The 14,988-nt window shown below is 38.6% G+C and overlaps 1 protein-coding gene across 1 annotated transcript in view; it reads left to right on the top strand.

Annotated features, from left to right (window-relative positions):
• The window catches only part of LOC113010435 (vasoactive intestinal polypeptide receptor 2), a 69,746-nt gene that overhangs the window by 29,606 nt on the left and 25,152 nt on the right, over positions 1-14,988 (top strand). The window contains exons 2-3 of the mRNA XM_026149467.2: positions 1,209-1,314; positions 11,812-11,925. Of these exons, the coding sequence (XP_026005252.1) occupies positions 1,209-1,314; positions 11,812-11,925 (220 nt within the window). The remainder of the gene's footprint in view (positions 1-1,208; positions 1,315-11,811; positions 11,926-14,988) is intronic.

Below are 14,988 nucleotides of genomic sequence, written 5' to 3'. Positions count from 1 at the left end.
TTAATATTTTCTCTGAATGCGGGACGATTATGTTTGTACGGGACGGTTGGCAACTCTACTAACTAACCTTATGAATTAAATAAAGTTCACTATCAGTAAGATCATAGCACCTGCCCAGCTGTATAGAAACTCCGTCATGCTAGCTAGTACGCAGTACGAGTTATTGTAACTGACTGTAAGAAGTCAGCACAACGAAAATAAACTCCACCTAAACTTGGTTCATATCTGACCCAGATGGACTGCAGGTCATAACTTCTTACCTGAAGTTCAGTTCACCTGGCACTCGGACCGGCGGCCGCCTCGGGTCTCTGCTCCTCCTGCCTCCCCTTTCCCTCATCCACCTGCTGGCCTCTGTGGAAGCGCCGCCATAGCCACCACCAAACAACTGAGTTATTTTTACACATCGGCCAGCATCTGGACAAACCTTCGATTGTTTAGACCTGTAAAAACGAAAAATCACCATCGGCCCGATGGCCAGTCCAGCTATGCTGACAATGCAAAACTGCGAAAAGTAAGGAGACAAACTAATTGACCTTTAGTCATAGTCGTGGTGCCACCTAGTGACAACAGGAAGTTATGTTTGCTGACAATATAAAGATTTACTGCATAACATTTTCATTGAGGGTTTCAGATGTGATATGAAGCAATATGACAAATAATAACTGGAAATTCTCCAGAGCCACCTAATGAGAACACAAAGTGATAAATAACTCATTTATTCCACAGTCAATTAAATTTCATTAAAGTGACTGCATGAGATGCCTCTACTGCAACACGATCCGCTGGCATTTCTCCTCAACCACAGCGTGCCTGAGCGTGACGTATACCAAGGTGCCAGAGTCCTCATTGCTCCTTGTAGTTTTATTTACAAGTGTCTTATCTTAAGCAGCAGCAGATCTGGATTGTGTATATGCAGGAGCTTGCTTGCACGTGCACAGTGGACATGAGGGGATTGTCTGCCATTAAAGCATTATTCTGTCAGATGGATGTAAAAAGAAAATGCAAATAAATTCCAAAAAGTTTCTTGGTAGCTGCTAATATAGTTGTTGCCACGTGTGTAAGAAAATGTGTTAAAGACAGTGTATAACAGTTTTCATCTTTGTTGATATGGACACCTGATTTCCTTCACACTCTCAGACTGTTTTAAGGTTGACATAGCCTAAATATTTAATCTACAATTTGTATTCTTTTTATTGCTTCCACTGCAGGTTGACGGCCGACATCCAACCTGTAACTTCCTGCTGGAGGTGGAGAGAGACCAGGCCGAGTGCATAAAGAAGCTGAGGGAGAAGCAGGCCAACAGCAGCTATAAAGGTCACAATCACTCAAAGCACAACTGTTAGAAACCAGATATCTTCTAACAGTAACTTGGAAAAACTTTGTGTAGCTGGACAGAATCTTTAAATCTGGCTTGTTTCAAGCATTAACGTGGCCGTTGTGGCTCCATGGCTCATGCTAACGTTGCCTTTCCCCCGACAACAGGTGTTTGAGGAAATACCAAAATTAGCTCCCTCGATCATCCATTATGCTGACTGCATTAGGGATCAACATCTGGTGCAACTGATCTAATTATCCTGCGTATTCATTCATGCACACCGGTTTGCTAACACCTGTGGCTGTGGAAAGCTTTCACTCTGCAGACCGAGTCTCTAAATACTAAAGGAAAGAAAATGAGATAATTCATGGGAAGCAGCACAAATTGTGTAGATGTTAATTAACAGTGTTTTCTGTTTTATAAGCCATGACATCCTGATAGGTTATGAACCTTCAGTGAAAGGCTGATAAACCCAAAGGTGAACTATGAGTGTCATGCTGCTGTAATAAAATCAGCTTATATAAGCTTAAAAGCTTATATAAATAAGCTTTATAAAGATTATGATCTATTTTAAGATGGTCAACATGAATGTAAGGTTTATCATAACTCACTTTGCATTAGTTTTGCACATTGCTATACTGCCCAGCCTTTAAGACTGTCATTAATTAAAAGGCAGGAGTTATACTGGATCATGTCTCCTGTGGGAAGAGGAAATGTCAGCAGACGGGATGAGAATGTGACAAGCATTGCATCTCGTTTTATAGACTTTTCTTTAACATTACAAATAAAATGTTATTTTTACAGGCTGTCCTCTGTATGTGAGTGATATCAAACAGCATCATAGCCAATGGAGTTAAGTTTCTGATGTGCTCTTTGTAATTTATACTTGGGACAAAGTTTCAGCATAGCAGACCCTCATCAAGAACATTCACTGTCACATCAAAGAGCCTTGTCTAAGTAAAGTCTTGGTGCACTGCATTTTCCTCCCTAAGTCTTTATAAATTTCTCCTTTCCTTTCTTTATGAAGGTTTTCAAAGTGAAGGAAACGTTATTAGGAAAAAGTGATGGGGGGAATCTTTTGGTCTATTTGACCTCTGGCACGATTTCCAAGATTGTTTTCTGGGACAATTATTTTTGCCGCGTTTGCCCTCTTGAATGGTGAGGACACAGAAACTGAAGTCACATCTGCTGGTGCAAACTGTGCTTTCATGTAGTGGCAGCTCTTATTTCTTTGATTCAGGTTTTGACTGGTATAGGAAACATCTTCTTCTATACAAGTGCTAATACTGAGGTTTTGCCTGTTGGTGACACTTCTTGCTGCAGCGAGTATTCGCAGCTTAATGATTGGTATAAATGTTAAAGAGCTGTGGCAACGTCACTGTTTGGAATTTATTTGTATTTTATATTTTTGATTTTTTGCCCAGGATTGATTAAATATCTATAGTTGTGATAAATTCCTTCATTCTTATCATGAAACTAAAATTATTGCTAACCAGCTAATTTCCTGTCCTTCCTTTCCTTATTTGTAAGCTAACCGGGTTCCACTTGCAAAAGTTATTCATATCATTGATATCATTCAGCTACTTATATAGTGTGTCTCTTGTATTGTAGTTGAACAACTCCAGCTCCAATGCAGCGTTTAGTACAGCAGTTCTCCTGGCGGTCCTTAGAAGGAAATCCCTCAGGCATTTAGCTATCGGGTTATCAGTAATTTAGTGTTTGCTTTGAGTCAAACTTTCAAATGAACTTTTATAATTATTCATTTTCTTTTTATAAAGTTGAAGTTTTGCTTTTTGTTCCACTGAAATAGGCTCAGATAAAGAGAAAACATTTGCAAAAGTAAACCCTGCAGTCTGAAGGCTGATATGCAAAAGCACGAAGGACCCTGCATACAGTGTGTACATGTAATCACACCATGTGAGAACATGATTAGATCTCATAACACAGTTTAAGCCCATATTTTGTCTTCTGTCCAGCCATGTTTTCTACACAACATGAAAAGCTTTCGTAAAGGTCACTTAGCTTTCACCGAGTGCACTGAAAATCTGTGCAATCTCTGCAGCTGGGAATGGATTCACACGAAATCATTCCTGAATTAAATCACGACAGATGTGTGATTGTTTCTGCCAAATTCAGGAAAAAAACGAATCACAAATTTAGCCTGTTATCCTGAAGTATAGACTGCTGCTCAAACTTTTGGGTTACTTTGTGATCTACAATAAAAATGACAAATAATCATTTATTTTTGTAAGGGCTGATTTTCTTCCAGTGGCACATTGTGCTACCTAAAATTTAACTTAAATAAATTAAGTTAGTTAAGTGTCTGCAGCCTCAGTGCCTGCGGGTTCAATTATAGTGTTGAAATGGCCAACTATCCATCTAAACTTGAATCAAACAAAACAAAAAAGAAAACAGAGACTTACCCCTCACAGGTCCTGATTGTAATGATTATTAACCTCACTGTTGAATAAAGTTTTGTTTAAGGGCAGTTTCCCATATGAAATATCTTTAATTTCTGTTTTGAGGAAAATTTTAACACAGTAATTGAATCCACAGAGGCTGATGCATGCAATGACCAGATTTAGCCCAGAGGATGATAACCATGGACGTCTGCTGCTCAGGGAGCTGCTGTGGTGGTTCAACAAAAGAGAAACACTTCTTCATTCTTGATCCTTAGAGTTAAACACAGTAGTAAATCTTTTACTATAATAATATATTAACAAGTGCCACCATTAGCCTGTGGGCCACGCTTTGACACCCTGAAATTAGACTGAGATAGGTAAACGTGCAAAGAGTAGAACATAGAGAAGGTTTAAACGCTTGGGGAAAAACATCTGAAGCAACAGACAGTTCACAAGAGAGGTGAAGACGAGAGTGGAGCAGGGCGGAGACGAGTGTCAGGGGTGATTTGTGACAGCAACGAGGCATTTTCTTCAAAAACATTTTCTCCAAAAACACCCAAGCGCTCTTCTGAAACCCAGACTTGCTATTAATTCATTATCATTTGATTACATGAGTTTGTGTGTAAGTTTTTCTGCCAAGGATCCTGCAGGACGCTGTTGTTTATCATTTACAACACAAGCTTGACTTTTATTGATGTGACAAAATAATCTTACCTCAAGGTTTGGTCGGGTCTCTTGTCTGAAGATCGTAAGATATTGCTTCTGGTGGTCTTTAATAATAGTGCTGTCAAGAGGAGCAGGTTTGAAAAATGTTTGAACCGACTGAGAACAAGCCTCTGTTTTGGATATGTACACAACACTGACTGGTAGCTAAGAATTAAACTGCAAAACTTTTGTAATACCCCTTGATTTAAAGCTGAAAGTCTTCAGTTCTTTCACGCATTGATTTCCTTTGAAGTCCTCTGTGGTTGTGTACAAAGACTTCTGCCTTGATGACCTCACTTTGGACATGGCCAGGCTAACAGTTCTGTTCTCTTTTCATCAGTGCTGCATATAAAAGCAGCTCAGCAGTTTTCCCAAATGTTGACTTATGCTTTCAAAATAGCTGATTGGTCTCACCCAGACTTTATCTTCCTACGTGCCCATCTGCAAAAGAGGCTAATTACCACAGAAAATACACCGAATGTGGTCCTCTGATGAAGTTCACAGCTCAGAAAGTACAAGGAGTCGGGAGAAAATTGAAGAGAAAAGCCTTTAAAGAGCTTTTGATTATATATTTTTGTTGAACTAAACTAAGTGTAAAGTAAGCGTTTTTAATGATCCATAAAGAAAAATCCACCACTTTTACATAAAAATAATGAGAAATACTGGACTGAGAGTTGGTGATATAAAAATCTCTAACCTCTTCGCCCCTGAGCCACATGAAACATAGTGAGGGATAGTGAAAAAGTCGAATCATCCGTCATCCGGCCACCGCAGTCAAAAATGTAAACAGATGGAGACAGTTTATGTGTTTGAACCTCAGCTGGGACATACTTAATACAACATAGTAAATCTGGTGATGTATTTTAATGTTCTGAGTGAGTAGTTTCTATGCAAATTGTGTCAGATGTTATAATAATATACAGTACCATTAACGTCAGAACATTTGTAGCACACGTGTTTCAAATTTTGAAGTATATCAATATTAGTCCGACTCCTCCTTTAGTCTGCTTAGAGAGAGGAGGTCCATAAGCTGACCAAAAATTAAAATAAATAAATAAACAAATAAAAGAACTCAGCTGCAGGATAGTCCCCCTCCCCATCTTGATGAATTGAGACTGCGTGGACCACAGATTTGAATTCCTGGAAATCTGCAGAACAGACAGTCTCTCCTGGTCTGCAGGCGCAGCAACTCTTACACTTTCTCAGAATCCTGAAGTAAAGCTCTGGTGACCTTTAACCGCTCCACAGTAGGAAGTGTCTTAACATACTGCCTCACATTGTGGTGCGCTGTGGTATGCTGGATGCTCAGTGGTGACTAAAAAAAGGTCTACAGAAGGTCATCGATATGGACTAAAAAATAATTGGCTGTCCTCTTGCCTCTCTCCGAGACACTGGAAACAAAATTCTACTTCTCTAGATCCCAGAGTATTGTTCAGTCTGCTCCCACCTCCCCTGCCACATGTTTGAGTTACATGTCACTCCTCTCTATAATATTTTATTATATTTTATGCAATATGTCACTTCACATGCCAATACCATGATTCGTGCAATAGCCGTGGGCAGGGATACATGTGGTATAGCTACCTCTTTTATATTGTGTACAATTTATTTAAATGCAATTTATACAACATCATATTGCAACAGTGTAACTCTAATGCATGGAGCACGGGTGGCACTCTCATCCAGTCTCATTACATCCTGTATATAATGATGTTTTTTAAACAATAATAAACATCAACTCTGCATGTGTCATTTAAAATGGCAGGATCATTTTATTACATTTAAAAATGGTTTGATTCTGTAGCAACAGGTGAACATTTTTGTGAAGAACCTAAGCTAGGTTTATGCTGCTATTTAAAAAAAAAAAAAAAAAAAAAAGCCCAATATTGTTACTTCTCGAGTCATGAAATGTCTTAATAGAATAAGAATAATAATCCGATGGGTATTCCTTTCAATCCTCCACTGGGAAATCACCAAAAGTTGATTCTGTTCATCTGGACGTCACAAAACGCAACGTCCAGATGAACAGAATCAACTTTTGGAGATTTACTTTCCTGGATGATTGAGAATGCATCAAGACCCCCTCCACTGGGAAAGTGCAAGCAAGTATACGAGGAATGATGCCGACGTCACACATACACTTACTGACCATTTTGTTAGGTACACCTGTTCTTCTGCTCATTAATGCAAATGTCTAATCAGACAATCACATGGCAGCGACTCAACAGATGTAGGTATGAAGACATGGTCAAGACAAGCTGATGAAGTTCAAAACAAGCATAAGAAAGGGCTATAAAGGTGATGTAAGTGACTTGAAAGATGGGCTGGTCCGAGTATTAAAGAACTGTTGATATGTTACGATTTTCCAGCACAACTGTCACTAGGCTTTACTAAGAATCCTCCAAAAAATAGAAACTTTCAGGTAAGTGGCAAAAATACTTTATCAGCTGTAAGAGAAGGACTGCTTTGAGCTGATAGGAATGCAAAATTACTCAAACAACCACTTGCTACAACCAAAGTTTGCAGAAGAGCATCTCTGAATGTGCAACACATTGATCCTTGAAGCAGCAGCAATAGACCGCACCGATTGTCACTGGGTAATCGCTGACACGGGCAGTCTTGTCTGCTAAGAAATGAGAAACTGAGGCTACGGTTCGTAAAGAATCAGCCGAACTGGACAATATAAGGTAATATTTCCTGATCCCATGAGTCTCAATTTGTGCTGCGACTTTCGGATAGTACTATTAGAATTTTCTGTAAACAGCATGAAAGTATGGAGGCCTCCCGCCTTGTACTAAAGAGACAGGCTTTTGGTGGTGTAACGCAATCAATCTCCATCGCTTTTTTTTGCTTTTCTTGACATACTTTGAGCCCCTAAGTACCAACACCATAGCCTACCTGCGTGTTGATGTCCATCCCTTATGACCACAGTGTACCATCTTCTCAGTGAAAGTCACCAGATCCAACAGAAGCACATTTGAAACGTCTCCAGTGATGTTTCTATTAGCCAGAAAATCTTGAGCAAACTTTCCCTTTCCATCATTAAAGTTTAAACTACGCATCTATGTCTAAAATGCACAAAAGTCTGCATGCATAATGCACAGTTTGTCTATGAAAAGCTCATAAAAATATTATTTTGTTATGTTCAAGCCCAAAACAGTTTGCACAGCATTGATGAGTCTGACTTTCCTCATCTGTGATATGAGTTTGGACGCTCCTGCTGTGTTAATTAAAGCTCAATGACACGAACGAGAACAAAGATTTAACACGGCTGAAAACCTCTGCGGGGTCAAATCTGCTGGGGAGAGCAGTTTTATTATAACTAATCTCTAAGGATCTTATCTGATGCTGTAGCCCCGCTAATGTTTTGACACAAAACAGTTGACATTTAACTCGCTCAGCCCTGGTGAAAACCAAGAATCTCACATTTGACCTTTAAAAGTAGCAAAAATGTTTCTAAATTGACCTTAAGTTTAATTTGATTCTGAGGTCTATGCTGATCCCTTAAATAACATTTCAATAATATATACTGTAATACACATGATTGCCCTCTGTCTGTCATCATATTTAGTGTCTATCCTCAGCGTTAGTTAGCCTATTTTTGGGTTACTTCCACTCAACCTGGTCAGCAAACATGGGTGGCTGTGTCAGCTGGGGGACATGAGCCACTGCTGGTCCCAAGTCTGCATAAATGGGGATGGCAGTATCATGATGGGCATCAGATATGCAGATATAGCCGCTGTGACGACCTCTCTAAAGAACGAGGCATTAAAAAAGAAGACCATTTCCAGAGTGATGACTATTTTTTCATACTTCTTGTTTTAGTTTCATATGCTGCTTTTGCTTACATGTATCCTTAAATCATCTAAGTGATAACAAAGAACCGATTATAAGTAAAACTGTAGTAATAATCAGGACTGTTGCAAGTGTACGTTATTGCAAAGTGTCCATGTGCATGTGTCGATTTTTAAAATGTTTCAAACGTCAGAATGGGAGGAGCTTTATAGAAGGAATAGAAAGGGTCTCATGTATTGCTCAGACCTCCACCCTGGGGCAATGAGCCTTTTACTGTGTGTGCTGCAGTGACCAATCACCAGACTCAGTTTGTTTCAGGTTGTGCAGCCTCAGCTGCCTTCATTAAACAAACTGCCACATGAAATGAAATAGTTTATTGAACCAGTTGACAAATTAAAACAAAACTGTATGTATCAAATATGAAATATGGAAAATATGGAAAACTGTGCAAAGTACTCCTCAGGCACTTTGAATTCAGCAAGTTTATTGCAAGCCACACTGTGCAGCATGAATCAAATAAACTTGGATACAACAGCAAGTTTGATGTATATTTTCAACCATCTTCATTTTTTTGACACTCAGTCTTTAGATGGACAACTTCAAACCTCTTCTAAGTCAACTTGAGCTTGTGGGTTTGAATGCTAAACCAAAGATATGACAGATTCTTTCACACTGGTCATTTTTCATCAGGGGCAGCTTGAAATCACAAAGTCTATAATGTCATGTTGTGATCCCTCACTGACTTGGCCACCACCGAACACATCATTTGTGTCAAAATTGTCTGAAATAAAGTGCCAACCAACTCTGACATTTGCGAGTATTTGGAAACTTTTGCATGTCAAATTGAAGCAAAAATGGAGTTTTAGCAAAGTTTTCCTTCAAAACATGTCTGTAACTGAAGGAGGTTAATGGAATATATTTACCCACTTATACATAAGTCACTTTTAAAAACTCACTGCATGAAATCCAAAAGGCTCAGTCACCCTTTACTTTGTACTGACTGGGAAATTAAAAAAAAAAAAGACCATAAAGCAGAGAAAGACGACATCCCTCCAGATGTGTACTGCTGTGCTTTTGCCGCCTGGTCACTTAAAAACTGGTCCTCTGATGTGTTTTTATGAAAGCGCTCAGAGAAAGGATGGATCACTTAGCGGGTAGATGGAGTTTTCTTCATGCACCAATGAGTTCAAATCTGTGTTTGAGCCATTTTACCCAAAGACATTTGTTCTCTCACTCTTTCATCTCTCCTTTTTTGCCCTCTTTTGCTCTCTCTGTCTGTTATTTCCCATCTTTTACGACTTTTCTTCTCACCGTCACCCCCTCCACCCCCTGGCTGTTCCTCTTTTTAGTACTCTAAAGGAAGGATGGTGTCTGAATTTAGCATTTTCGTCTTGCAGATTATTTACAGAGAGGTCTTGACAAGAATAAGCTTTGGTTCCTACATTTGGAAGCTAGGCCAAATTCACAAAGGAAGGAAATGTAACCATTTCAGAATCAAGGACCCATACACGGGAGACCAGGGCATGCGTTCAGCAGAGGTGGCAACAGTACAAACATTCATCACTAAAGTAAAAGAACAGCGTTAAAAAAAACAAACTGATACTGATTCATCAAAAAGCAGCTCTTCCGCCAAGTATTTTGGACTGCTGAACCTTTACCTTCTATGTTAATAATAATAATTCTTTAATAAATTCCTAGTCGCTTAATAATTTATTAAGGGGCAAGAAACTTCCTTCACATTAATTTCTGATTAGACTGAATGTTTTCAGCTTGAATGTGTGTTACATTGAACACCAGGAGAGAAAAATAGAGCAAAAAAGAAGAAAACGAGCTCTGGTTTCTGTTCACATTGAAGGTGGTTGATTTTACCTCCTCTTCTAGGTAGCTAGATTGTGCCACACCCACAACTTATTCTGCACCTCCAATGCTGTTCCGGATGATTCTGACCCACTTGAATCCCTGCGTATGGTACAATTACTGATGCATAAATTATATGATTTTTCATTTGAATATGTTTCTTTGATCTCTGTCTTTTACGACAGTCGTATGATAAGGACCAAAGTAATGACAGTAAAATACTGTATAAAATAATCAAGTAGAGTACAGATACCTGAAAACCTTCCCATCTCTGGAGTTTTAAACCTTTATAATATAGAAGTTAATAACACATAAGAAAAAGTGAGTCTTTTAACAGGAAACAGACAATTGCACAAAGAGAAAGTCATAATATGACATGAAGGCAAGAAGGATAAATAAATATTGTATGATATGCTGCAATAACATAACAATAAAACAGATAAGGAAAAGACAGGGGAAGTAAAACAGGAAACGCATGTGACGATAAGACAATTAAAGACAGAAAATAAATGTAGAATAGACTCAAAGATGACTGCATAGCAAGAAATAAAGAATCAAAGGAAAGGATTAAATGCAATACAGAAAAAAATAAAACCAATATGAAAGTGAGCATGGAACAATGCAACATGAGAAACAGGAAATAATATGAAAAGAAAAAACAAATTGAAAATTGTGAGCTTCAAATTTTCATGTTCTTTCTGTCTTGTTTCACTGTGGATGAAGGTGTTTACAGAGGTGCACTCAATCGGGGAGAAGAGGAGGATTATTTCTGTAGAAGCTCATATCCACCCCCTCTAGTCACACAAACAAGTTAATAAGAAAAACAGATTTAATATGTTATTGTATTAAAAGGTGTGTGTGTGTGTGATGCTCATGCAGCATGGATGTTTAGCAGGGGTGTTGGGGAGGAGGGGTGCGTTTAATAAGCACGCCGTCTCCATTCATCTGTTGCTAAAAAGCCGATATGACTGCTCAGTTTGCCATCAGCACTTTCACACCCATTAAGGCTCACGCTTAAGAGCTTGGAGAGATATTCCAGAGTGGGAGACTGACTTGACCGATTATGCAGACAAAGCTGCATGAGCTGAGTGACAAATCACTCTGCATTTGCAGCCTCACCTTGTTGGTTGTGACAGATTGCAGATGCAAGCTGTGGAAATGAGCTTCAGGGTGTATAAACTCACTTTTTGAAAAAAAGGTAGGAACTTGGTTATTTTGGAGGCGCTCAGAGTAGAGCTGTTGCTGATGTAGCTTGAAGGTCTGACTGGGCACCTCATGGCATGTCCATTTGGAAGAAGGATTCCCTGGGGAAGACCCAGGACATCCTGGAAGCATTGCATCTCTTGGCTGGTCTGGGAATACCCCAGTATCCCTCCAGTATTGTGGTCTGTATGTCTACCAGTGTTTCTTAACAAATCCGGCTGAAACACCAACATGTTTATGCAATGGTGACCACTCAGTTTGTCTACCTATCTGTAGTCGACTTAATGGGTCTACACCTGAAAAGTGCTTAAGGTTAAGGTTGTTAAACTCCTCCCTGAGTATTGGTCAGATTTTAGAAATGAGTTTGTCCTGGATAAGACTGTCTCCAAGCCTCCTTGATCTCTCAGTTAATTTTCTTTCTCATCAGTTTATGCAGCACAGCCAACCAATGGCAGTAAAGTTTATAACTTTATATCGTTATCTGACACATTACAATAATCTTTGTATACCTAACTACCCACCCACCGTTCACAGGCCCTGGATGCAAAGGAGACTGGGACAGCATAGCATGCTGGGAGCGAGCGGAGTTTGGAGAGACCGTGACCATCCCCTGCCCTCGAGTCCTCAGGACTGTGTTTGGCAGAGATGGTGAGTACGGTTAATTCATAAATGAATGTAAAGGATCTCTTTAACTGATGTTTTTGTGTTTCCGCAGATAAATAAGTTGAGGAAAAATGACATTTAAAAGTTCAAATTTTGGTAGCTATTTGCCTAAACTGCTGATCACATGACTATAGTCTTATATTAACATAACACTGGAATGCAGTAACTCACTTAAACCATTGTTATGATTTCTGTGAGTGTACACTTCAGTCTTACTGAGGTCAATTTTGTCATTAGAGTGTATGGGTAACAATTTGTCCTAATCTCCCCTTACACTGAAGGACTGCCATGAAAACACAGACATCAGAGTTAAAGTAAAAACTGATGTGTTTATATATTACTTGAGCATTCTTCTGCTCCATTACTTTTGTTTTGCAGCTGCTTTACAAAAACATTCACACAAAAAACATACAATGAAATTTGGAGCATGAAGAGAAGCAGACCTTTTAAAAATTGTTCTTTTTGTACAGAATTTCTTCCTCCATTTGTTCACTTTCTATGAGGCTGCTCCTGTAATATAATGATATAATGATACCAGGCTTAAATATCTGCAGATAACTTTTCACATTATCTAGAGCTGCACTTAAGTCACTCACCAGATGGGTTCAGCATTAATACTCAAGGCTCTCTGTCCCTGTTTGACATTGTTCATCTCCCAGTTGTGTGAATGTGTGCAGTCAGTGGATTCCCTCCTGAATCCATCAGATTTTCCAGCCAGTGACCAGATGGCAGTTTGGGTTTCCGCTCTGAGTGTGCTCTGATTTACATTGATGACTAAACATTATGCAAGCGCCCAGCGGCTTGTTCGGAGCCAAAGCTCACCCTGACGCTTCCCCTGTCTGGGACAGATACAGACACCCTACAGTTATTACGTTTTACTGAAATGGTAAAGACATCCTTCCTGGAGTTACCGAATACTTTTTTTCTGTCATTTAAACGAAACCAGTGAGAAAGCCATGAATTCAACTTTGAAAGAGAAACTCTTTATTTACTTTTAGTCTACATTAATTTTAGGCAGCTCACCTTCATACTGCTAATTATAGCATCGCGAGAGGTTTAGTTTAACTAAGTAAACAGAACTAAAAAAAGGGGGAAAAACAATAATAACTCAGAAAATAAATGACTTTGCAACATTAAACGTGCACAAAAAAAAATGACAACTTGTCACTTGTACTTGAGACATAACTACACAACTGAGTGGTGTGTCAGTGTCCATAAAATTGGTGGACAATTTTAACATTTTAAGAGAAAAATTTAAAAACACCCGACCCAACAGAGATTTGTCACCTAGCTCTTCCCACAGTTTTGTTCCAGCTTGTCATTTTTTTTACCCCACTTTTACACTAAATGTCTCCAATCTTAGAAGCCTGTTTTTTTTACTTTACTTTACTTTACAACTGTTTAGATGACTGATCAGTAAACTGAAAGAAAACATATTTTATGTTTTTTATGGCCTCCTAAATGTGAATATTGTGTAGTTTCTCAGATATCAAAAATAGCCATTAAAAAAACTGTTCATCAGACAATTTAATTATTTAAGTATTTCAATCAAGATCAACTCACCATCAGTTTAGAAATTATGGTAATGTCACACTATGGAAAACAACAGTTGGAGACGACCAAAATTACTACAATGAACTTCTTCAAAGTGACTTTGGTGTCTGTCAGTCTGATATCAGTTTGTGATTAAATAGGGTCAAACTGACAATTGAATGTAGTCTGTTTGTGATAATGTTGTATTTAACTGTGGTAAATTGGTTATAAATCACTTGCTGTCTATATACACAGAAATTCACAGTTCAACTACTTAATTTTCAGTTACAGTTAGAAAATAGAGAAAACCCCAACAATCATATGGTCTCCTATGAGCAAGCACTTTGGCAAGAGTGGGAAGGAAAAACTCACTTTTAACAGGAAGAAACCTCCAACAGAACCAGGCTCGGGGAGGGGCGGGGCCGTCTGCCACAACCGGTTGGGGTGAGAGAAGGAAGACGGGATAAAAGAAACACTGTGGAAGAGAGCCAGAGATTAATAATCAGGGCTAAGCTAAGGGCTAACCCACACAGAATGGCTTTTCCGAGTCTTTTCCTCACCAGCTCACGGTCACTAAACAACAAGATTGATGAGCTACAACTGTAGATTTCCTCGCCCTGTGTGGATTTGCTCCTTGTTTTGCAACTGCTCCTTTATATGGCATATATAACCTGTATATAACTTGTACAAATCTGTGTATATACTTATATTATTACATACATTTCTTTACCTTTAAGTCTACTTCATGGTTTCTCTTTATTCTCTCTATTCTAAAAGAATTTTAATGTAAAAATCTACATACTGCTAACAGAGAGATGCCAAACTGTCTTTCATTCTTCTTGTAACAGTAACAATAAAGATCTATTTTATTTAGAGTCCACTCAGAACTTAATTTGAAACCAAAACAGAATTTTGCAGGACGGTAAATTAGCAGCAAAATGACCGAGGGTCAGGAATTAAAACCAGAATACGGTCAGTTGATAACTTTGCTGCCTTGACTGCCTCAGACTGATTGCATCGTGCTGCCAATTTAGTTTATGAATTACACTTCAATTAATTTGCAAACCCGTTCACCAGCGATTGTAGTCGGTCTGAGCTGGACTGCAGTTGTTTGAAGACATGTTGCCTCCCACCAGACAACTTGTGCAACTGACTTTTGATTCAAAGTGGTTGCCAATAGATTTTGCGCGGTCACCATTCAATCACCATGTGACAGAGCCATGAATGCTTTTATGGATTTAACCAAACAAGTAAATACTCAGAACAAGTAGAGTCTATTCAGTTATACTATTATTTAAGAGAAGTTCATTTTTAAGTTGGTTTTCATGAAGACATAAATAGTTTGAGTCTTCTGATTTTTTTCACGTTTCCTATAATCTTAAAGGAAAAAAATCTTGTAAAGGTGAGTTTAGATGGAAAATGTCGAGTAAATCTTTAATAAAAATTGGCAGTTGAATCCATATACAAATATTGAAAGCAGTCGTTTCCCCTGCATTTAAAGCTTTATTTTTTTTT

This window comes from Astatotilapia calliptera, chromosome 18 (genome assembly GCF_964374335.1).
Source record: "Astatotilapia calliptera chromosome 18, fAstCal68.1, whole genome shotgun sequence".
Classification (NCBI taxonomy): domain Eukaryota; kingdom Metazoa; phylum Chordata; class Actinopteri; order Cichliformes; family Cichlidae; genus Astatotilapia; species Astatotilapia calliptera.
This window is presented reverse-complemented; position numbering and strand designations above follow the sequence as displayed.